The sequence below is a fragment of the Mobula hypostoma genome, chromosome 9 (assembly GCF_963921235.1).
Source record: "Mobula hypostoma chromosome 9, sMobHyp1.1, whole genome shotgun sequence".
NCBI lineage: Eukaryota > Metazoa > Chordata > Chondrichthyes > Myliobatiformes > Myliobatidae > Mobula > Mobula hypostoma.
This window is the reverse complement of record NC_086105.1, coordinates 32,952,188-32,976,291: the sequence shown is the minus strand read 5'-3', so window position 1 is coordinate 32,976,291 and position 24,104 is coordinate 32,952,188. Positions and strand designations below refer to the sequence as shown.

The following is a 24,104-nucleotide window of genomic DNA, read 5'->3' as shown; positions in this document are numbered from 1 at the left end:
AAATCCAAGTACACAATATCAACTGATTCTCTTTTGTCTATCAAGCACAGTACTTCTTCAAAGAGTTCCAACAGATTTGTCAGGCAAGATTTATCCTGGAGGATACCACGGTGACTAAGGCCTATTTTATCATGTGCTTCCAAGTACCCTGAGATCTCATCCTTAATAACCAACTCCAACATTTTCCCAGCCACTGAGGTCAGAGACTAACTGGCCTATAGTTTCCTTTCTTCTGCCTCACTCCCTTCTTGAAGAGTGGGGTGACATTTGTAATTTTCCAGTATTCCAGAATCATACCAGAACCTAGTGATTCTTGAAAGATCATTGCTAATGTCTCCACGATCTCTTCAGCGACCTCTTTCAGAACTCTGGGGTGTACACCATCTGGTCCTGGTGACTTATCTACCTTCAGACTTTTCAGTTTCCCAAGAACCTTCACTCTAGTTAGAGTAACCTCACACATTTCTTGACTCCTGACACCTGGAACTTCCACCACACTGCTAGTGTCTTCCACAGTGAAGACTGATGCAAAATATTTATTCAGATTGTCCTCTATTTCATTGCCCCCATTACTACCTCTCCAGCATCATTTTCCAGTGATTCAATATCCACCTCACCACTCCCTTACACTTTATACATCTGGAGAAACATTTCATATTCTCTTTAATAATATTGGCTAGCTTACTTTTATATTCCATCCTTACCTTCTTAATGACTTTTTAGTTGCCTTCTGTTGGTTTTTAAAAGCTTCCCAATCCTCTAACTTCCCACGAATTTTTGCTCTATTATATTTCCTCTCATTGGCTTTTATGTTGGTTTTGACTTCTCTTGTTAGCCACAGTTGTGTCACCTTTCTTTTAGAATACTTCCTTCTCTTTGGGATGTATATATCCTGTGCCTTCCAATTTGCTTCCAGAAGTTCCAGCCATCATCCCTGCCAGCGGTCTTTTCCAATCAATTCTGGCCAACTCCTCTCTCATGCCTCTGTAATTCCCTTTACTCCACTGTAATAGTGTGACATCTGACTTTATTTTCTCCTTCTCAAATTTTGGGGTGAATTTGATCATATTATGACTACTTGTATTGTTGGGGAAAAATGTGTTTAAAAAATTAATGTGACCAAAAGTACATTATCCCTCAAGACTTGATAACCTGCATCCCAAAGTTTTGAAAGATTTGGCTATGGCAATGGTAGGTACTGATAGTTGTCTGTAATTGGATATGACTGAGTCAAAATGGATTTATAAAAAGGATAATCATGTTTGAATAACATGTTGGAGATTAACAAGATTGTTGCTAACAGAGTAGTGGATATGGTGCATTGGCCTTTGACATGAAGTTATGGAATAAAATTGCATTGCCTTGGATTGTTAGGTAACATACTGGCGTGGTTTAAGGATTGGTTAATGGACAGAGAAACAAAGGGAGAATAAATGGCTCGTCTTGGGGTTTAGAGGCTCTATTCAATTGGGCACCAAAAGCTGTATGCATAATGCAGAGAGACCTCTGGAGGATAAAGGCAGATTGTGAATAATTGAGGATATGGCAAAATGAATAAAAATGTTGCAAGATCTAAGTTCTGTAAGGCAGTACACAACTACAAAAAGTTGTTAGGAAGGAAAATTATGTAGACTAGAGTTGGCCTATTTCAGTCATATGTGATCTCAAATATTATGTACAGACCATTTCTCTACATAAGGAAGAATATACTTTAGCAGAAGGAACGTGGCAAAATTTTGTTTGAGAAGACATTAAACAGTCAGAGTCAACAATCTCTAGTGTTAGAAAATGAGGACTGATCTCATTAAAACATACAACATGCTTGCAGGGCTTGTTAGATAGATTCGAGAACGATGTTTCCCCTGGCTGGGATGGCTAAAATCAGATGTCACAGTCTCAAAATAAGGGGTTGGCCATTCAGATCTGAATTTTTGGAGTTTTCTTTTTATCGAAGAAAGCTGTGTGAAGGCTTAGTTGCTGAACATATTCAAGACAGCATCTGATTGATTTTTGGATTTTGAGGAAATTGAGAGATATGGGATTACTGTAGGCAAGCAACACCAAGATAAAAAAAACCATCCATAATCTCATTGAAAGTGGAGCAGGTACAGGAGGCAAATATGCTACTCCTGGTTCTATTTTGCATGTCCTAAGAGGGTTTCAGATACAACTATTGGGGTTAAAATTGCAGTTCGTTGTTCAATTGGACATTTTTGAGGGCAAAACCAATATGCTGATCTAGTATTTTTAAAAAGGAAGAGAGTAATGCAATGCGAAGTTGTAATACAATCATACATCAAGCAGTATCAAATGAAATTGAGGAATAATAGTAACTAAAAATCTGAAACAAAAATGGGACTAACCAATGGAGGGGACTGACTACAAGGGTATAAATATCATTGGACTAGATATGCCCAGGCATCTTCCCTGATGAAGGTGGCAGAGTTTGTCATTGAAACATCGGTTATAATTAATACCTGTACCCAGGTAGAAGCCCGAAAAGGGTTTATTCATCACATACACTGGGAAAGCACTAGACTTTTTTTTAAAAGGGATACTTGTATGAGAAATTATTTTGTTGATGATTTCTTCTTTGACATCATCTATTGCTTCTGCATCACATTAATCAGTTGTAAAATTAATATGCGTCAACTTCAGGCAATGATGGTTTATCTTTAATTCATAATCTCTTGAATATATATAAGCATGAAAGTGTGTTCTTACAATATTTAAAGACACTGTGTATAGCACTTGATTATCTTTGTGATAACATCTTTGACCCATTTACACAGATGACCGCCTATGGGGCTTTCATTCACAAGGGTTCCTTCTGCAGAAATTACTTCAACATACTTGACCTGGTGGTGGTTAGCGTCTCTCTCATTTCTTTTGGAATGCAGTAAGTTATGTATACTTTGCTATGAAATATTAACCTGCTAGGCCAAAGTAATGGTTTGAGAAGTGTGAACTCATGTCAATCAGTGAATATCAAATGCTACTCCTCATAGTATTGTGTAAATAAGTTGAACTGTGTTTCAAAACATTTTTGTACCATGACTTCTTGAATTCAGTACTGACCACCCATAGAGATATGTTGACTTAAAATTCAAAATCAAATACTTTTAAGCAACATCACATCAAAATGGTTTCACATACAATATTAATGCCTGACTACTTGAAGTAATCTTTTTGCCAACAACCAAAACGAATAAAGCATAGATGCTTTGTAAGAAAAAGAAATTCCAGGAAATTTTAGAGCAATTTTACTAACACAGTGCTTAGCAGAAGAGAGCATTCAATAGTCAAAATTGTCCAAAGAGCTGTTTTGGACTTCCAGATGCTCTTCTGAATTGACAAGAAAGATTCCCGAGAAGAACTGGCACGGTTAATATATAGATATGCAAAATTGCTCTTTGATAATATCTCAAGGGTCAAGAATTGTATTTTAGCCAGAGGCCTCCACAAGGTAGTTTAACAGTTACTCACAAAGCCAACCTGACAGGAAGAGGATTAGGTTATTTCAGTGTAGTTCTTGGAACAGCATAATTGCATGGATCTTTCAAATCCCCTCCTACTGGCCTAGCAGTGACAGGACGCTGCATTGAATTTGGCGCATTACATGAGAGTTCATGGTATTACGGAGGGCCATTGTTATACAGCCTAGAAACAGGCCCTTTGGCCCAACCCATATACGCTGGCCAAGTTGTCGGTCCAGTCGAGTTCTATTCATCTTCATTTGTCCCATATCGCCACATACGCTGAAAGCTTGTTCCACCTACCCACCATCCTCTGTGCAGAACAAGTTTTCCCTTGGATGCCATTTAAATCTTTTCCCTCTCTCTTTACATCCATGCCCTCTAGTTTCAGATCTCCCTTTCCCTGGGCAAAAAAGACAGTGACTACCCACCTTATTGATGCTGCTCATGATTTTATACACCTCTGTTAGGCAAACCCTCAACCTCCTTTGCTCCAGGGAATGAAGTCCCTGCCTATTCTGCTTTTCCTTAAATCTCAAGCCCTTCATTCTTGATATTATCTGTGTAAATCTTTAATACAACCTTGGGAGACTAATGCGTTCCTCTTTATACCTGTGTGACCAGATCTGCACACGATATTCCAAGTGTAGTCTCACCAGTGACTTGTACAGTTGTAACATGGGGTCCCAGCATCTGGACTCAGTGCCCTGATAGCTGATGACACACACGCCCGACACCTTCGTCAACACCTCGTCTACCTATGTCATCACTTTTGTGGATCCACGTCCCTGTAACCTTAGGACTTTCTGTTCCACAGCACTGTCCAATGCCCTACCATTTACTGTGCAAGTCTTGCCCTGGTTTAACATGCAAACCCCCCCGCCCCCGACTTTTAAGAGCTAAATTCATTGGTCCACTTCCCCAGGCGATCTAGATCATGTTGTAATCTTAGACAATCTTCTTCATTGTCCACTGCACTACCAATTTTGTGCATTAACAGGGACTGAAGATTTGTTATTACATAGAAAACAAAGCAGAAATAGCGAGGTCCTTTCTTGCTGGAAGGATTTAAGAAGAGGAGTATCCCATGAATCATTTCTTTGTCCTTGGTTATCTCTATTTATGTTAATGACCTAAAGGAGGAAACAGAACGTAAGGTTGCTGATGACACTAAAATAGGTAGGAGGCCATGTCGCAATGAAGGTATTTGGATTCTGCAGAAAAGGCAGAGAGTGAGCAAAAAAAAACTTGGGAAATGGAGTTTAATGTGGAGAAGTGTGAGGTCATGCACTTAATTAAGAAGACTCTGAAGGCAGCCTATTACTATTATAAAAATGTAGAAGTACTGGAAATAGGTGAAGTACAAAGGGATTCAGGTATTCTTGGGCATGAATCACACAAGGTTAACAGGCAGATGCGTCAAGTGGTTAGGAAGACAAAAAGCCTATTGGCCTTTGTTGTAAGGCGATCCGAGTTTAGAAACAGGAAAGTATTGTTACAGTTGCACAGCATGTTGGTGTGATTGCCTCCATAGTGCTGTCCCCTTATTTGAGAAAGGATATACTAGCACTGGAGACTTTCGAAATGAGATTCTCTAGGCCATTTCCTAGGAAGAGAGAGATGTTCTAGCACAAGCAGCTAAAGAAGTTGGATCTATATTCTTTGGAATTTAGAAGAATGTAGGGAATTTATTGAAACATATAAAATCCCAAGGATGCATGACAAGACAGATGTCGGGATGCATACTGCAGAGACAGGTGTGAGGCAGTTAAGGTCCACAAATTAAAACTTGAAGTCAAGACAATTTATTGTTTTTATCCCCAGCCTGTTTCCAGTTTACAATTAGCAATCACATTTTGTAAATATGCAGTTTTTTGAGATTTTATTTGATACCAGCAAAGTTTTCATATGTTTGAAGATATTATTGAATAATTATTGAATGTGTTCCGCCATAATGCACATAACTTCTGTGTTTGCAGCTCCAGTGCAATAGCAGTGGTGAAGATTCTTCGAGTGCTACGAGTATTGCGACCTTTGAGAGCCATTAACAGAGCAAAGGGATTGAAGGTAATAGATCTTCACGTCACAATATCAATCATTTCTATTAATAATTTGGCTTTAATACAGTAAAGTATAAAGGAACTTTAAAGAAGTTTGATCAATGACTGACACCAATGAAATTGTGGCGGGGGATTGGGGATGTTCAGTGGAATTATTTAATGAACAATGGATACTGAAATTAAGGCTTTGCTTAACAGCAATCATTGTAGATGGGCAAGTAGGAAGATAATTAGGTGAATGGGTCAGTGTCAATTAGGACATAGAGACCAGTTTTAAGTTACCTTAAATATAGAACATGAAAGTACAGGCAGAGGTGCTTTGCAGAATTGGCACAAGTTTTGCAAATATAGATGCAGAAGCCTGAGAAAAGAGATTAATCTTATTGATGAACAAACATCAGTTATTGCTAAAAGAGTCAAAGCATATTTTACACTACCATAAATTCAATGAGATTATAATCTGAGCTGCAAATGATCACTTTTCAATAGTGTCTTATTGTTTGCATCCTAAGTCTGCATGGAATCTGATAAAAATAAATTGGTATTGTTGGGGAAATGAAAATGAGATGCCAAGTCGCTATTATATAATCAACACACATAGAAGTTGCAGATTTCCTCGTGTTTGCACTATTATATAATGTTGTCTTTAAGCAATACAAACAAATAATTGTTTCAAAGCATTTGAAAACTGATTGTTTTCCTGCTCCAAATGGTAAAAAGTTTCTGGAGTCATCTTCATCAAAATTATAATACAAGGGAAAAGAAAGATTTTTTTTTATTCATAAAGGTTTCTTCCCACCTGCTGAATTCATTCCAACCTCTCTTAAAAGTGCCTTTTTGGCTTTGTTTACAATTTGGAATAATATATATTTATGTTGCATAAATCATAAAGCTGTCATTTTATCACCCTTTCAGCACGTTGTTCAGTGTGTGTTTGTGGCCTTAAGGACGATCGGTAATATCGTAATAGTGACCACATTATTACAGTTCATGTTTGCATGTATTGGAGTACAGCTTTTCAAGGTAAGACTGAATTAGCATTTATTTTGCAAATTAATTAATTGTTTTTATCTACTTACTGATTTGTTTCACTTTGAGTTTCTTTACCCTCCCTACATGGTAAGAGGATAATTTGCTACCTACATCTTAAATTCTGACTAAATCCATGCGAGTATAATATTTCCAGTTTCAGCTCAGTATTTGTCATGAGATAACTATGATGTAATCACAAAATTAACATAGGATATTCTGTCCTAGTTCATTAAATGTGCCTGTGCAGATCTGACATTTCCATTTTGGAGTAGCACTTTTAATATTCATTTGGGTGACTCATGGTGAGTCTAAATACATATTTGCAGAGGTTTACCTTCTAAAGATTAAATAAGTTACTGTTGGGTAATGATTAGCCAGTTGTTCTTACTAATATGCCAGTTTTGCTTAATTTTAACAGGGACATCTGTCTTTCTAGTTAGTTTGGTCGGCAGAATAGGTAATAACCTTAGCACAGGGTTGTATTTTCTTTATGAGCGCTTTATTACTCTTCGGTACTCAAATATACCATGTTATTTATTGGTTACTTTTCTTAAATAATGATATTCATGATAATTCAAATGTACTTGTATCTATAAATGTGATAGTACAAAGTAGAAGCATTTTTCTTTCTTGTTTGGGTACAAAATGAAGACAATATGTTCAAAAAATTCTATTGAAAAAGTCGATGTTTGTCCCTCCCTTTGCCAATCAACTCTGTTGCCAAGTGATCATAATTGGAACAATCCCCAGTCACCCCTTGTTTATATCTTTATCTAGATCCATCAAGTATTTCAGCAACCCATATTCTCCCATCTGTTTATTTCTCTCCTTTGTTAACCCATGCTCCTGACTATCTTGTCTCCATATTTCCCCTGGTTTTTAGCCAGTTCATGTACTGTATGTATTGCATTTTGCCTTCACTTCCACATCTGCCATCAAGATGTCACTCTTCTGCCTCCATCATACCCTGTGAATTTCCTGGTGATACATCATCTTATGCACAGTGGAAATACCTTAACAGGCTTGTAGAAATAAAAAAATAAATGAAAATGAAGCATGATCAAGGATTGGGACAGAGAAGCACAGGTGGGATTTTGGTTTAGGAATTCAGCGATAGACCGTCATCACCCTTTCACCTTTTATTATACCTCTTAAATGTGGTTAAGGCGTTGGTCTAGTGATCTGAAGGTCACTAGTTCGAGCCTCAGCTGAGGCAGCGTGTTGTGTCCTTGAGCAAGGCACTTAACCACACATTGCTCTGCGACAACACCGGTGCCAAACTGTATCAGCCCTAGTGCCCTTCCCTTGGACAACATCGGTGGCGTGGAGAGGGGAGACTTGCAGCATGGGCAACTGCCGGTCTTCTGTACAACCTTGCCCAGGCCTGCACCCTGGAAACATTCCAAGGCGCAAATCCATGGTCTCACGAGTATAATGGATGCCTATAATACCTCTTAAATCTCACATGGATCTCCAGGACTGAAGAGTTCAATCTGGAAGTATCTGGCTGGTCTGCAGTGACATAGCTATGCATTAGAGATTACAAATGTACAACTGATTGCCCATAGCCATAGTGCTACCTCAAAGACTTTCTTCTTGGAGAGTCTCACCTTCTTAACACGAGGGATTTCCGCATTGACCCACTGCCCCTTGCTAAGAATCTCTATAAGTTTGTTCTGAAAAAAGTGTTTTAATTCCATGAAGGATGTTGCTTAAGACCACACTCCAGGCACGGTTGATCATCATATGAAAAGGTTATGTGGGAAACTCAGCAAAGAAGTATAGAAAGAAGTTTTAATTTATCCATTAAAGTAGTCTACTGTTGGGGAGATGCTGCATATGCATTAGGATTCCTAGTAGATGCCTATTACTGTAATAGGCAGGGCAGCAATTAACGGCCATTGGTTCAGAAGAGAACCACTGCTATTCAGCATCTCACAGTTATTTTTGTCTTAGACTTTGCACCTCTGCTGCAAGCTTGGGAAGAGCCTGACTGACAGATGGCGGCACACCTGTCACCCTGGACTCCTTGTGGAGTTCAATAGCATAGCCCAATATGCTTGGTCTCCCCAGAATTACTCTGGTATGGGCTCAAAATGATTACCAACCCAGACATTAGGAAGATAAAGATACATTCAGTTGTTTCATTTTTTAAAATTTATTTATCAAGTGTTATTAAGTATTTATTAGTAATATCTGTCTGTATGTTGTTTTGAGTTTATTCTTGCAAAGGCAAATAACAAAGCTAGGCCTCTCAACAGGAGTATTTCTTATTGAAGACAGTAACTTAACTCTAACAGTGAACATGTCTGAGGATTTTTCTGGAGCAGTGTTTCATTGCAATTATCATTCCCTGGAAGGGATATTACAGAAATGTCAGGTACAGTGTATACAGAAACCACATGATCAAGTGAATTTATATCTGGTTGAATTTACAACTTTGGATTGATGCAAGTAGTTAATCACATAACTGAACAATGTATTACAAGTTATAGGTTATAGTGTATTTAGTTCTTAAAGGATATCTTACACTTAAAAGCACTAAACTGATCCCCTTTTTAAGAAAATGATTAATAGAAATACAAACTGTCATCTCTTTACATAGGCATGGTTATGCACTGATAATTATTCACAGAGCTTTTCACAGCAAGCTATACTTAAAGTCGTACAGCATAATAACATGCCCTTTGGCCAAATAATCCATATTGACCAAGATGCCTCATCCAAGCTGGTACCCTTTGACAGCATTAGGCCCGTAAACTTCTAAACCTTTCCTATAAATGTATCCGTTCAATTGTCTTTTGAAAGTTGTCATTGTAGCTGCCTTGAACATTTCTTCTGGCAGCTTATTCCACATACATACCACTCTTGGTGCAAACAAAATATGTGCCCCTCAAGCTCCTGTTAAATCTTTCCCTTCTCACCTTAAACCTAAGCTCTCTAGTTCTTGGTTCCAATATCCTAGGAAAAAGACTGATAAGATTCACCCTATCTATGCCCCTCATGATTTTATACACCTCTGTAAGATTGACTCTCCACCTCCTAGACTGCAAGAAGTAAAATCCTAGCCTGTGCAACTTCACACTATAACTCAGTCCCTCAAGTCCATATGATCATTTTCTGCACTCTTCACAGTTTAATAGCATCTTTCCCATAGCAAGACAACCAAGGTTGATTCTGTAAAGCAACATGCACAAAAAGCTGGGGGAACACAGCAGGTCAGGCGGCAGCCATGAAAATGAACAAATAATTGATGTTTTGGGCCGAGCCCTCGCTCCCCTCTTCAGGACTGGAAAGGAAGGGGGGAAGATGCCAGAATAAAGAAAGGTGAGGGGTGAGGGGAAGGGATAGCTAAAAGGTGGTAAGTGAAGCCAGGTGGGTGGGAAAGGTAAAGGGTTGGAAATGAAGGAGCCTGATAGGCTGATCATTCTGGAGATGAGAGTGGGCCATAGGAGGAAGGAAAGGAGGAGGGTCACCAGGGGAGACGATAGGTAGGTGAGGGGAGGAAAGAGGCCAGAATGGGGAAGAAAAGAAGAGGGGAGGGGAGGGATTTTTTTTTTACTTGAAGGGGAAATTGATATTCATGTCATCAGGTTAGAGGCTACCCAGAATGTTGCTCCTCCATCCTGAGGGTGGCATCATTGTGGCACAAGAAGAGGCCTTGGACTGACATGTCGGAATGGGAATGGGAATTGAAATTGAACTGTTGGACCACTAGGAAGTTGCGCTTTTGGCTGATGGAAGGGAGGTGCTTGATGAAGCGGTGCCCCGATTTACAATGGGTCTAACCAGTGTAGAGGAGGCCGCACTGGGAACACTGGACATAATAGATGACCCCAGCAGACTCGCAAGTGAAGTGCTGCTTCACCTGGAAGGGCGTGAGGGAGGAGGTGAATGGGCATGGTGTAGCATTCCAGGCGTTTGCAGAGTTAAGTGCCTGGAGCGAGGTTAGTGGGGAGGGAAGAATATTCAGGAGAATCACAGAGGATGCGATCCCTGTGGAAATCGGAGAGTGGGGGGAAGGTGTTTATGGTAGAATCCAAAAGTAAGCTTCATGGGCACTCTGTACAACGACATCAAAACCTCCCAACTCTCCTGCACTCCCTCTCTTGTGCCATCCTTCTGCCACTCCCTTACCCCTTTGTCCTCACACTCTCTTCTTTCTTACTTTTACCTTCCTTCTCTTTACCACCTCCCACCCTTGTCCTTTTCTCTAAGCCTTCCCCTTCTCCCCCACTACAACCACATTTCACTCTGTCTCTCACACATCAGCCGTCTCTTTGCAAATTCCTCACTGTCATCCTCCTTCTCCCTTCATTGCTTTCTTTTTCCCCCATTTCTTTCTTTCACTTCTTCCTCCTTCTCCCCTTCTCTGGCCCTCACTCACCCGGTCCTCTTTTCCTGCCTACATTTGCTTCCTCCTCTTGTCAAACGCTTTCTTATTCTTTCTCCCCTCATATACTTTTAAACCCCCTCTCAACCCTCTCTCTGTCTGCTTCACAAATTCTTCTTCCTTCACTCCCTTCCTCATCTTCCTTTCTCTGTCCTCTTTCTCTTCCACCCATTTATCTGAAACCTGCCTATGCCTCTCATTCCATTGCTTCTAGCTGTCACTGGTTCAACTTTCTGCCCATATCCTAGTCATTCTGTACAGTTTTCTCCATTCACGTGGGCTATTGCCAACATCTTTATCATCTAAAAATGGCGTGATATTAAAGGTGTGATGTAATTTCAGTTTATTTTAAAATCCAAGAAATAAGATACCGGTATCTAGACTAATACAATATTTAACTCAAATGTAATTGAGATAACAAATTTACAGTGCAGGTTGAATAAGGATTTGATCATTTAGAGGTTTGGAAATGGGACTTTTGGTGGATTTTGTTGTGTTGGCCATATATGGAGACACAGTTTGACAGTTGTCAGTAACTAACTTTTTCATTCATACACTCATATGAATTGCATGTTATTACAATATGTAATGGAAGACAATGGATCAAGTGCTGCTATATAGAATTAGTTGAGATAGGTACTTGATGGTGAGCACAGACATGACGAACTGAAAAACCTGTTTCTGTACTGTATGACACATTGACTCCATGGGAAGTCTCTGTTGAAAGTCTAATAACCTAGAGGAGACCATGAAACTGTTTGAGCCTACAACACCTTTCATGAAGTTGATGGCTTCTCATTTTATACCCTTTGTAAAGGATTGTACAGTAAGAATGTACAAGAATTCTCTGCTTGAGTATTCATGTTTTTATTTTTTCTATTTAAAGGGTAAATTGTACAGCTGTACTGATGAATCCAAACAGAAGGAATTTGAATGCAGGTAATTTTTTTGAGTGCACGTATGCCTAATAGCAAAGTATCTGGCTGATCATTGCGTTAGAGGATGTGTTTGAACTAAGGTTCGTGGTACCAAGCTTTCTCCTTGAGAACTGTAAATCAGCGGTCCCCAACCACCGGGCCGCGGACCACTACTGGGCTGCAAAGCATGTGCTACTAGGCCGCGAGGAAACAATATGAGTCAGCTGCACCTTTCCTAATTCCCTATCACGCACTGTTGAACTTGAACATAGGGTTGCCAACGGTCCCATATTTGCCAGGACATCCCGTATATTGGACTAAATTGGTTTGTCCCATATGGGACCGCCCTTGTCCCATATTTCCCCCGCTAAGGTAGAGCGTTCCTATGAAACCTTTCGTGCCAAAATGGCGTAAAGCGAAGAAGCAATTACCATTAATTGATATGGGAAAAATTTTTGAGCATTTCCAGACCCAAAAAATAACCTACCAAATCATACCAAATAACACATAAAACCGAAAATAACGCTAACATATAGTAAAAGCAGGAATGATATGATAAATACACAGCCTATATAAAGAAGAAATAATGTATGTACAGTATAGTTGGGAAGATTAAGCCAAAATGGATTTGTGGAAAAAATTCGGCACGTACACACATGTGCCCACGCAAGGCTTCATGATCATGGTAGTCTTTCCTGTGGTAAACACAAGTGTCCCGGGATTTGACTGCTACTTTTGTCCCTTATTTGGGAGTGAGAAAGTTGGTAACCCTAACTGTAAAAGACATGTTGAGGTGCTTTTCACCCTATTTGAACAACCCCCCCCCGCTTCCCCCCCCCCACCCCCGGTCGGCTGGTCCGCAAGAATATTGTCAATATTAAACCGGTCCAGGGTGCAAAAAAGGTTGGGGACCCCTGCTGTAAATCAACGTGTTGAGTGCAAAGATTATTGCATTTAATTCTCACTGTTACTAATTGTTCACTGATTAACATGTAATGAAAATCAAAACAGACTGCAGCTTTTGAAGTCTGAAATAAAAACAGAAAATACTGGTAACTTTCAGCTCTCAGCGTGTCCTGCAGCATCTGTAGAAAGAGAAAGGTTCAATAATATGTATACAGAAGAGAAAAGCTAGAGATAATTGGTCTAACCAATTAGACTGTTCAGTGTCTTCAGAATGCTTTTTCTTACAATTATATGAGAAAAGATTAATCTTACAGTTTGAGTATGGAGCGGTGTTCGCAGCAAAAATCTAGGTATGTTTATGTTGCTGAATCTTTGATTAAATATAGCATATTCTTATTGGGGGACTCTTCAAAATCTGTTTTAGCTGATATGGCATTTTGTTTGGTAATATAATGAGAAACATTGTTAATGTTTAGTGTGGGCTTTTATGAGTTTCCACAGATAGAAAATATATGTTATTCATCAAGATGAATACATTTATATTTGCAAGTTTTGACAGTAGTCAGTAGAGAAAAAAAAAGTAGTTATAACATTTCAGCTAAGTTTCATTACTAAAAGATGGAAGGAAGGAAGAAACTTTTATTGAAAAGTTTCTTGGTGCTTTAATGCAAGAGTTATTTCACAATATCTGTTCTAATTAATCCTGCTGGCTTTTCTCCCAGTACTCTTTACGGCATAGACTGTATTAGAACTTGTAGGCACTAAGCATTGCCTAAACTCCAAGATGTATTACTCTAAGACATTTAAAAGATGGATTTTTTTTAAATCAGTGGAATAGTATTCTTGATAATGCTCTGGCATTGTGCTCTCCGGTTCCTCTCCCAATGGACTATTTTTGTAGACTTTAATATTTGAAAAGAAATTTGTGATGAGCTTTTTTTGTGCTGTAGTTATGTCTGAATTAATTTATTTAACTTCAGATCAGTGTTGTTTATGATACTTTTCAGTAACAAACCGTTTTGTTCTCTGAGGCAGAAGAGAGGAAATGCCTTTTGATGCCATCAGGAAGGGTTTCTCAAATTGACGTTTATTATCATTGCCATGAAAGTTTGTTTCTTTGCAGGAGCAGCACATTTTAAAGGCTTTTCAAAAAACATGTCATGAATTCCATGAACTTAAATTAACAAATTATACATAATTTACACAACAAAATAAACAAAAATACACATAATGACAACAGTTCAAGTTGAGGGAAATACAGTCCAAGGTAGAATTAGGGTTTTTCATGTCAGTCCAAACTCCTGTTGGAACAAGGGAAGAAGTTGTTGTTGAACCTTGAGCTCCTGTACCCCCTGGCTAATTACAGCAATGAGAAGAGTACATGGCAAATGATGTTGGCTGGGGGTGGTGGGGGGTGGCGGAGGTAATCTTTAATGATGGATGTTGCTTTTCTGAGGCATCACCTCTTCTAGCTGTTCTCAATATTTGGGGGTGGGGGGTGGGAGTTGTACCCATGATAGATCTGCTGTCCATTACACTCTGCATTGCCTCCTGCATGCCTGTGCATTGGCCATACCAGACCATGATGAAACCAGTCAGAATGCTCTTCTCAGAATTAGAATCAGGTTTAATATCACGGGCTTATGTCATGAAATATGTGGAATAAACCAAGTAGCAAAAACTAATGAAATTTGGTCAGTCATCTGATCATCTCCAACGAACCAAGTTATCTAAAATGTAAAAGAATAATGACGAATGATAATCTTGCAAAGAAAGAGGAACTAGTGCTTTCCTGGGGTATATGATGAATAAACTCTTCTCAGGCTTCCAGCCAGATGCAGGAATTTATTGTAAACAAGGTGAGAAAGCAGAAAACTGATTGGATAAGGACTAACCAATCAGGAGGGACGGACTAGACATACCCGGGCATCATCGCTGATGAAGATGGCAGAGTTTGTCATTGAAACATTGGTTATAATCGATGTCTGTCAGGTTGGAAGCCCAAGAAGAGTTTGTTTATAATCTTGCAAAGAGTTTGCATGGCATTTCCATTTTCTTTTTGGTGATTTTAACCAAGCAACATCCAAAATATCTCTGAAAACATTAAGTATTATGATTGGGATGCTTCTGAAAATTGTTTTAGTTTGTTCTTGGGATATGGGCAACATGACAACATATTTATTGCTCACTCTCTACCAAAGGAGTTTCATGTGGGAATGAAAGGAACCATCCAGAATAAGAATGAAACATCATTCTATTGTTACGCAAATACGAGGAAATCTGCAGATGCTGGAAATTCAAGCAACACACACAAAATGCTGGTGGAATGCAGCAGGTCAGGCAGCATCTATTGGAAGAGGTACAGTTGACGTTTCGGGCCGAGACCCTTCGTCCAGACGTCAGCCGGAAACGTCGACTGTACCTCTTCCAATAGATGCTGCCTGGCCTGCTGCGTTCACCAGCATTTTGTGTGTGTTGCTATTCTATTATTACTGCAGATTGGTGTAACAGGCCTTAATGTCATCATTTCAATTTCTCAAGAATGTTTTTTTCAAAATGATCACTTTAGTATAGTAATTGGATGTAAAATAGATGACAACATCCAACAATTTCTGAATAAAAGACTTGTCATCCAAATGAAGGAACTTTCCTTCCAGATGATGCTGTGCTCGCCACTTATCTGTACTTATGAAATGTAGATCAAGATGATCAAGTTCTCTGGTGAATACACGAAGTTTGGCTTGGAAATAAAATCAACAAAATATTTGTCATGCCCAACAGGATACTTGCTTTTAATACAACCTACATCAATAATCAGAATTAGGTTTAATATGTTGTGAAATTTGTTGACTTTACGCAGCAATACAATGCAATACATAATAATAGAGAAAAAACTGTGAATTACATTAAATATATATATATAGTTAAATTAAATAAGTAGTGCAAAAAAAAGGAAATTTAAAAAAAGTAGTGAGGTAGTGTGCGTGGGTTTAATGGTCCATTCAGAAATCGTATGACAGAGTAGAAGAAGCTGTTCCTGAATCATTCAGTGCGTGCCTTCAGGCTTCTGTACCTCCTTCCTGATGGTAACAATGAGAAGAAGGCACGTCCTAGGTAGGGAGGCACCTATCCTTGAAGATGACCGGATACTACAGTAGCTGGTGCCCATGATGGAGGTAGTAATTTTACAACTCTCTGCAGCTTACTTCGATCCTGTGCAATAGCAACCCCCCCCCCCCCCACCGCCACCATATCGGATGGTGATGCAGCCAGTTAGAATTCTCTCCATGGTATATCTTTGGAAACCTATTAGTGTTTTTGCTGGCATACCAAATCTCCTGAAACTCCTAATAAAATATAGCAGCTGTCCAGCCTTTATAGCTGCATCAATATATTGGCTCCAGGTTAGGTCCTCAGAGATCCTGACACCCAGGAACTTGAAACTGCTCACTTTCTCCACTCCTAATCCTTCTATGAGGACTGGTGTGTGTTCCTCGTCTTACCCTTTCAGAAGTCCACAGTCAGTTCTTTAGTCTTACTGAAGCTGGGTGCAACCTTGTTGCTGCGACACCACTCAACTAGCTGACAATGTTCCCTCTGATTTGTAATGACCAGTGTACACAAAAATCTTGTGCTGTGCAATTGTTTGCCCGGTGACAACAACACGTGTGCACTGAATTTTTAAGTGGAGGTAAACCTGAAGCTATTCTGGATAACAAGCCATTCCATATTAAATGAACTAGCAGTCCTTTTGTTCTTCTTGCCCTTTGTTTCTTTGGAATCAATAATTTCTTCAATAAAAACAGTATAGGTAAGCCATTTCTAAAATCTGCAGACAAATCATCGCAAACTCTATGTTGTCCGCATCAGAAACTGGAAAAGGAAATGTGATTATGTATGATTGTGAAATATACTTAATATGCCATTGAGGTAGAGAGTGACGACCTTTTGTGTGCAATTTAAATGCCTTTGTGCACTAGTAACAAAAGATGTGTGCACACCTTGGAGGGAACATTGCTAGTTGGTATATCTCACTCCTGTGCCTCCTCTTATCACCATCTGAGATTCTGCCAACAATGGTTGTATCATCAGTAAATTTATGCATGGCATTTGAGCAGTGCCTTGCCACACAGTCATGGGTGTACAGCTGTGGCTAAACATGTGTCCCTGAGGTGCGCCAATGTTGATTGTCAGCAAGGTGGAGATGTTATTTCCAATCCACACAATTGTGGTCTACCGGTTAGGAAGTCAAGGATCCATTTGCAGAGGGAGGTACAGAGGCCCAGGTCATGGAACTCTTTGATCAGAATTGTAGGAATGTTGGTGTTAAGCAGTGAGCTATAGTCAATAATCGTGACATAGATATTTGTGTTGTCCAAGTCCAAAGAAGCTCTGGATAATATGATTCACGTCAATTGTTCTGGTTTAACTCTTATAAGCTTATTTACTCTTGATAGACAATGTGATGTGACAAACATCAAAGCCGCTGCCACCTTTAGCAAACTTCCTTGGCACAGGAAGTTCTCTATATTGAGCACAAAAACTGTCCTTCTACCTGTCTTATGTCCTGGTTATGTATTCCCAGTTAAGGCACAGCACAAACAACTTCTATCTGTTGCTTTCTCAAAAACTTTTTGGGATTACTTGGATCACCAAAAAGAGAATCTGCTGGTGAGTGTTATGTTCCATGTTGACACATGTGGATGTTTCAAGATTTACTGCCTAACTCAAGAATCTTCAATAACATATAAAAAGATCAAAAGTCTCTATAGAGAACCATAATCATTCTCAGGCTACAACTTGCCTGTGAGACTGGCACCAACCTCCACTGGGAAACTTGCGCTTCTTGGTTTAGGTTCTTCAACCAGAAAATAAAAGCAGCATTAACAGATTGAGTTTGGTGTATCACTTTTCATATTCATGATGGGAAAATCTTTATACAGTATTTCCAGTAAAACTTTCTAAAATGCCTTCAAGATACACACTCAATTATAGTCTGCCTGATATTGCTAGCTGTGGTTATTAATTTGAACAGGTATGAATGACATGAAATATTCCAAGTGTGACAACATAGGCATTACCAAAACATCCGAAAAATTGCCCAGTTAGGTCCTGTTCACAAAAAGGACAAATTCAATCCAACTAATTACCACTTAGTTAATTTACTCTCAATCATTGGTGATGGAAGCCATCTTTAACAATTCCATTTAATAAGGCATTTGCAAATAATCTACTCGTCAAAGGGATCCTTTCAGGATTACTCCTTCTAGACCTCACGAAAGCTTTGGCCCAAAAATGGTATCAAGGCATTTGGGGAGAAATAAAGTTATTCAGCATCAATGGTAAAACGTTCTATCAGCTGCAATTGTATCTCACAAAATGGAATTTGGTTATGGTTATCAGAGGTCAATAATCCCAGCCTCAGTACGTCACTGCAGCAGTTACGAGTATCCTAACCTGTATCATCTTAAGCTGTTTCATCAATGACCCTGCTTCCTTTATAATGTCAGAAGTGGAAGTATTTGTCTATGATTGCACAACGTTCCATTTGCAGCTCCTCAGTAAATGAAGCAGCCCATGATAAGTGGCAAGTAATGATCATGCACAAATTGCCAGGCAAGAACCATCTCCAACAAGAAAAGAATTTACCCATGATGTTCATTGGAAACACCATTCTCCACTAACAGCAACCTGGAGATCATACAAATATCATTGCTCTGTTGCAGGCCAAAAGCAGATGACTCACCTCTTGGCATCTCAAACCCTTTTATTAGTGGGAAGTTGGAGGATGGGGAAGCCTTTAAAAATCAAGTGTTTAAGAAGGTGAAGATGGCATATGAAAGTCAGCTAGCTAATAATATTAAAGAGGATACCAAAAGTTTCTTCAGATACATAAAGTATATGAGAGGCTAGAGTGGATATTGGACCACTGAAAAATGATGCTGGAGAGGTAGTAATGGGGGATAACAAAATAGAGGAGCAACTGAGTAAGTATTTTGCATCAGTCTTTGCTGTGGAAGACAGCAGCAGTATGGTGGAAGTTTCAGGTGTCAGAGGGCATGAAAAGTGTGAAGTTACCATAACTAGAGTGAAGGTTCTTGGGAAACTGAAAGGTTTAAGGGTAGATATGTCACCTGGACCAGAGGGGTTACACCCCAGAGTTCTGAAAGAGGTGCTGAAGAGATCATGGAGGCATTATTAATGATCTTTCAAGAATCATTAGATTCTGGAATGGTTTCAGAAGACTGAAAAATTGCAAATGTCACTCCACTCTTCGAGAAGGGAGAGAGGCAGAAGAAGGGAAACTATAGGTCAGTTAGTCTGACCTCAGTGGTTGGAAAGATGTTGGAGTTGATTATTAAGGATGAGATCTCAAGGTACTTGGAGGCACATGATAAAATAGGCCATAGTCAGCTTGGTTTCCTCAAGGAAAAATCTTGCCTCACAAATCTGTTGGAATTCTTTGAAGAAATAACAAGATAGGCAAAGGATGTTGTGTACTTGGATTTTCAGAAGGCCTTTGACAAGGTGCCACACATGAGGCTACATAACAAGCTGTGAACCCATGGTATTACAGGAAAGATTCTAGCATGATAAAGCAGTTGCTAACTGGCAAGAAGCAAAGAGTGGGAATAAAGGGAGGCTTTTCTGGCTGGTTGCCAGTGACAAGTGGTGTTCCACAGAAGTCTGTGTTGGGACCGATTCTTTTTACATTATATGTCAATGATTTGGATGATAGAATTGATGGCTTTGTTGCAAAGTTTGCAGACGATGTGAAGATAGGTGGAGGGGGAGGTAAGTTTAAGGAAGTAGAGAGATACAGAAGGACTTAGACAGATTAAGAAGTTGGGCCAAGAAATGTCAGGAAGTGGTTGTTCATGCAATTCAGTAGAAGAAATAAAGGGGTTAACTATTTTCTAAATGGAGAGAAAATACAAACCACTGAGGCACAAAGGGACTTGGCGTCCTTGTGCGGGATTTCCTAAAGGTTAACTTGTGAGTTGAGTCTGTGGTACAGAAGGCAAATGCAATGTTAGAATTTATTTCAAGAGGGCTAGAATATAAAAGCAAGGATGTAATATTGAGACTTTATAAAGCTCAGGTGAGGCCTCACTTAGAGTATTATGAGCAGTTTTGGGCCCCTTATCTTAGAAAAGTTGTGCTGAAACTGGAGAGGCTTCAAAGGAGTTTTACAAAAAATGATTCTAGGATTGAATAGCTTGTCATATAAAGAGTGTTTGATGGTTCTGGGCCTGTGTTCACTAGAATTCAGAAGAATGAGGGGTGACCTCATGGAAACCTATCGAATGGTGAAAGACCTTAATAGAATGGATGTGGAAAGGATGTTTCCTATAGTGGGAGAGTCTAAGACCAGAGGATACACCCTCAGAATAGAGGGTGTCCTTTTAGAATGAAGATTAGGAGAAATTTGTTTAGCCAGAGAATGGTGAATCTGTGGAATTATTTGCCACAGGCAGCTGTGGAGACCAAGTCCTTAAGACAGAGGTTGCTAGATTCTTGATTGGTCAGAGCATAAATGGATACAGAGAGAAGGCAGGATATTAGGGCTGAACGGAAAATTGGATCAGCCATGATGAAATGGTGGAGCAGACTTGATGGGCCAAATGGCCTAATTCTGCTCCTATATCCTATGGTCTTATCAACCAGGATGAAACAGCTTGTTTGATGGACATCTTACCAAAACCCTGAACAGTCATTCCCTCCAGCATGGACCACAATGGCTGCATTGTGTTATTCACCCAAGCTTCTCTGATAATCCTCCAACTGACAAGAGCTGCTGGTTCATGGAAAGCTTTTCACCTTTAGGTTCCCCTCTATCCTGTCTAGGAACTATATTGCCTGTCTATTTTGCTGCCGGGTCTAAATTCATGAGAAGGATTGCAGCAGTTCAGGATGGTAGCTCACCGCATTCTTCTCAAGGGCAGCAAGGAATGATCAATTACCATTGGCTTTGCTGAAAATGCCCAAATACCAAAAATTAATATTAAAGAAGTTTCCAAGGTATTTTCCTGAATTGGTTAAGTGTTCTTCTGCCAATCAAACAAGAACTGATGAAGTGGGATCATTTTTGAATTAAAACTGTTAATCTTTGATCAAGAAATACTCTTGAGAAGGCAAACATAAATAAAAATGAATGCTTTTCCCAGATTCTAACTTAAACTGAACTCATGTCATGCTGTATTTCCAGTCATATTTCTTTCTAATATCTGCAGGAATAAAGCACTGAAAGAATAGAGTGTTTAAAGAACCATTATTATTCATTTTCTTATTTCTCCCTCACCTATCTAATTGCTTAACTGAGAGGACAGGCAAGAAACTTGTTCATATCTTTCTCATAGCACTACTTCTTACCAAGCTCAACAGAATTTCTTTAAAATCATTCAACCAAAAATTTGTTTTTAAAATGTATGGCATTGGCTGGCCTCTACTTAAACCACAAAGGATCAAAGTGCGCTATGCGACATGTACTGTATGTTTCACTTTCCACAGACTTTAATTAGCAACCTGACAATATGCAATAAGAGTTTGCACTTCAAACGATTTTTAGAATTTGTTTCCACTTTGTGAAACAAGAAGTGCAATTATACAAGCAAGGACTATATAGTCAGACAAGAAAAAAATGAGTTTAGTTACACCAGACACCATTTGACATGGCAGCCGATCATTTAGCTTTTCATTTGTTGTAGATTTGAAATTACATCATGTCATTTACTCATGCTTATTTTAAGAATATTGACACTAGAGTTAAACAGAAATACAGAACACAGACAAGAATTTCACAGTAGGAACTGCAGTCAGATTATACATACTGTTCATACTTGCCAGTTTTGTTTACACTTTGATAAGAAGTTGGACTTGAAACTCATTAACTAGATAAATTAGGTTAGAAATAGCATTAGGTGAAAGTATGAACTGAACTAAATATTTGATTTTGTTTAATAATTTATGGAATTTATAGCTGGAAGATAGATACACATAAGAGTAAGTAAGACCTACTCACAGGTTTCACTAATTATCTTCCTTATTTATCAGATTCTATCATATGCAACTTTTTGTTCAAAGCTGAAAGTTCACAGTAAATCGAAGTATGTACTATATATGTCACCCTGCGATTCATTTTCTTGCAGGCATCCACAGTAGAATAGAGAGATACAATAGAATCTATGATAAATGAAAAACTACGTACAAAGATTGACAACTAGTATTGCAACCAGTGTCGACGCTAGTTCAGGAGCCTGATGGTTGAAGGATAATAGCTGTTCCTGAACTTGATGGCAAGGGATGACAGCAGCAAGAAGAGATTGTGGTCCAGATCGTCGGGGTCCTTGATGATTGATGCTACTTTCTTGTAGATGTGCTCATTGGTGGGGAGGATTTTGCCTGTGGATAGACTAGGCTGTGTCCACCACATTTTGTAGACTTTTCCAGTGTTGGACATTGACATTACCATTCCAGGCTGTGATGCAGCCAATCAGGATACTCTCCGCTGTGCATTTATAGATGTTTGTCAAAGTTCAAATGACATGCTAAGAAAGTAGAGGCACTGTCATGCCTGCCTTGTGATGGCACGTGGTGCTTAGCCCAAAACAGGTCCTTTGATAAGGACAAGGAATTTAAAGTTACCGACCATATCCAGCTCCAATCAGCTAAGGAGGATCGCATCATGGACCTGTAGTTCCTTCCTCCTATAGTCAATAATTAGCTTTTTGGTTTTTGTGAAGATGAGTAAGAGGTTGTTGTGGTGCCATTCAACCAGATTTTCTATCTCCCTCCTATATGTGTTCATAATATCATCCATTCTATATGTAAAGAATGAATACCCTGTTCAGTCTGCCTTTAAAACTCCTTCCTCTCACCTAAATCTAGTTTTGGTTTTCATCATTTTACAATGAGGAAAAATATAGTTGGGTTGAGTTATTCTCCAGTCTTGGCAATCCATTTGCAATCGTTTCGTCGCCGTACAAGGAGACATCATCAGTGCGCTGTTCACTTGTGGTGTGTCTTCTGAATGCTTGGCTTTTATATACTGATCAAACAGTTGACTGGTCATCATTACAGAAACACAACTGTGGCGTACAGAAGGGGTCTCCTCACTGACTGGTTGCATAGTGAACTGTGCGTTGTCTGGAATTTTGCCTGCATTGGATTATAAATGGGATCGAGGTCTGTAAGTCTGTTTTTAGAATTGTTTGTAGAAAACCTTGCTTCTCAGAATTCTCTTGCATGCTGCGTGTCTGCTTGTGCCACGACTTTCACTGGGCCCAGTCGAATTTGTGCCCCTCCTGATCTTCATGGGTAGAAACTAGGGAGAGTTGGTCATGGGTAGAGACTAGGGAGAGTTAGTCATAGGTAGAGACTAGGGAGAGTTGGTCATGGGTAGAGACTAGGGGGAGTTGGTCATGGGTAGAGACTAGGGGGAGTTGGTCATGGGTAGAGACTAGGGAGAGTTGGTCACGGGTAGAGACTAGGGAGAGTTGGTTATGGGTAGAGACTAGGGGGAGTTGGTCATGCTGCTTGACAGCCAGTTGATGCTCATGCATCCTTGTGAATAGTTCTCTCCCAGTTTGGCCAACATAATATTTGGTGCAGTCCCCTCATTGGATCTTGTAGACCACATTGGTCTTGTCCAATAGCTTGATTTATTACTTAGGTCTGCAGAGCTGTTTCTTCAGTGTTGCTGTTGGTTTATGTGTGGCCAAAATTCTATTTTCTTGGAGCATTCGGGCTGTCATTTCCAAGATATTTCGAATGTAAGGAAGAACAACTCGTTCGGTCGCTTCTTGGTTGGTGTGTTGTCAACCACATAGCCATCTTCATATGAAGTTACATGGGTATCCATTTCATGCGAATACTTTGAAGGGATGCTTCTCCTCGTTATCCTTTGGCTTCACCATGCTACAGTGTGTCTCTGTTCTTCGTTACAAAGTTTTGATACAGCTCTTCTCGTGTGCATTTGGGTGGTTACTGTGATAGTTTAGGATCTGATCTGTATGTGTTCACTTACGATAAATGGATATTTCTAAAGTGCCATCTGTGTTTCTATTGACAAGCACATCCAAGAATGCCAGTTTCCCCTCAGATTTCCGTGATCATTGTAAACTTAATATCCATAAGACCATAAGACAAAGGAGCAGAAATCGGCCATTCGGCCCATCGAGTCTGCTCCGCCATTTTATTTTGAGCTGATCCATTCTCCCATCTAGTCCCACTCCCCCGCCTTCTCACCATAACCTGTGATGCCCTGGCTACTCAGATACCTATCAATCTCTGCCTTAACTACACCCAATGACTTGGCCTC

The 24,104-nt window shown here is 39.5% G+C and overlaps 1 protein-coding gene across 2 annotated transcripts in view; it reads left to right on the top strand.

Moving 5' to 3' along the window:
• The window catches only part of cacna1c (calcium channel, voltage-dependent, L type, alpha 1C subunit), a 669,326-nt gene that overhangs the window by 465,948 nt on the left and 179,274 nt on the right, over positions 1–24,104 (top strand). For both annotated transcript variants that reach the window (XM_063058026.1, XM_063058027.1), the window contains 4 exons: positions 2,793–2,899; positions 5,456–5,543; positions 6,452–6,559; positions 11,848–11,900. In XM_063058026.1, the coding sequence (XP_062914096.1) occupies positions 2,793–2,899; positions 5,456–5,543; positions 6,452–6,559; positions 11,848–11,900 (356 nt within the window). The remainder of the gene's footprint in view (positions 1–2,792; positions 2,900–5,455; positions 5,544–6,451; positions 6,560–11,847; positions 11,901–24,104) is intronic.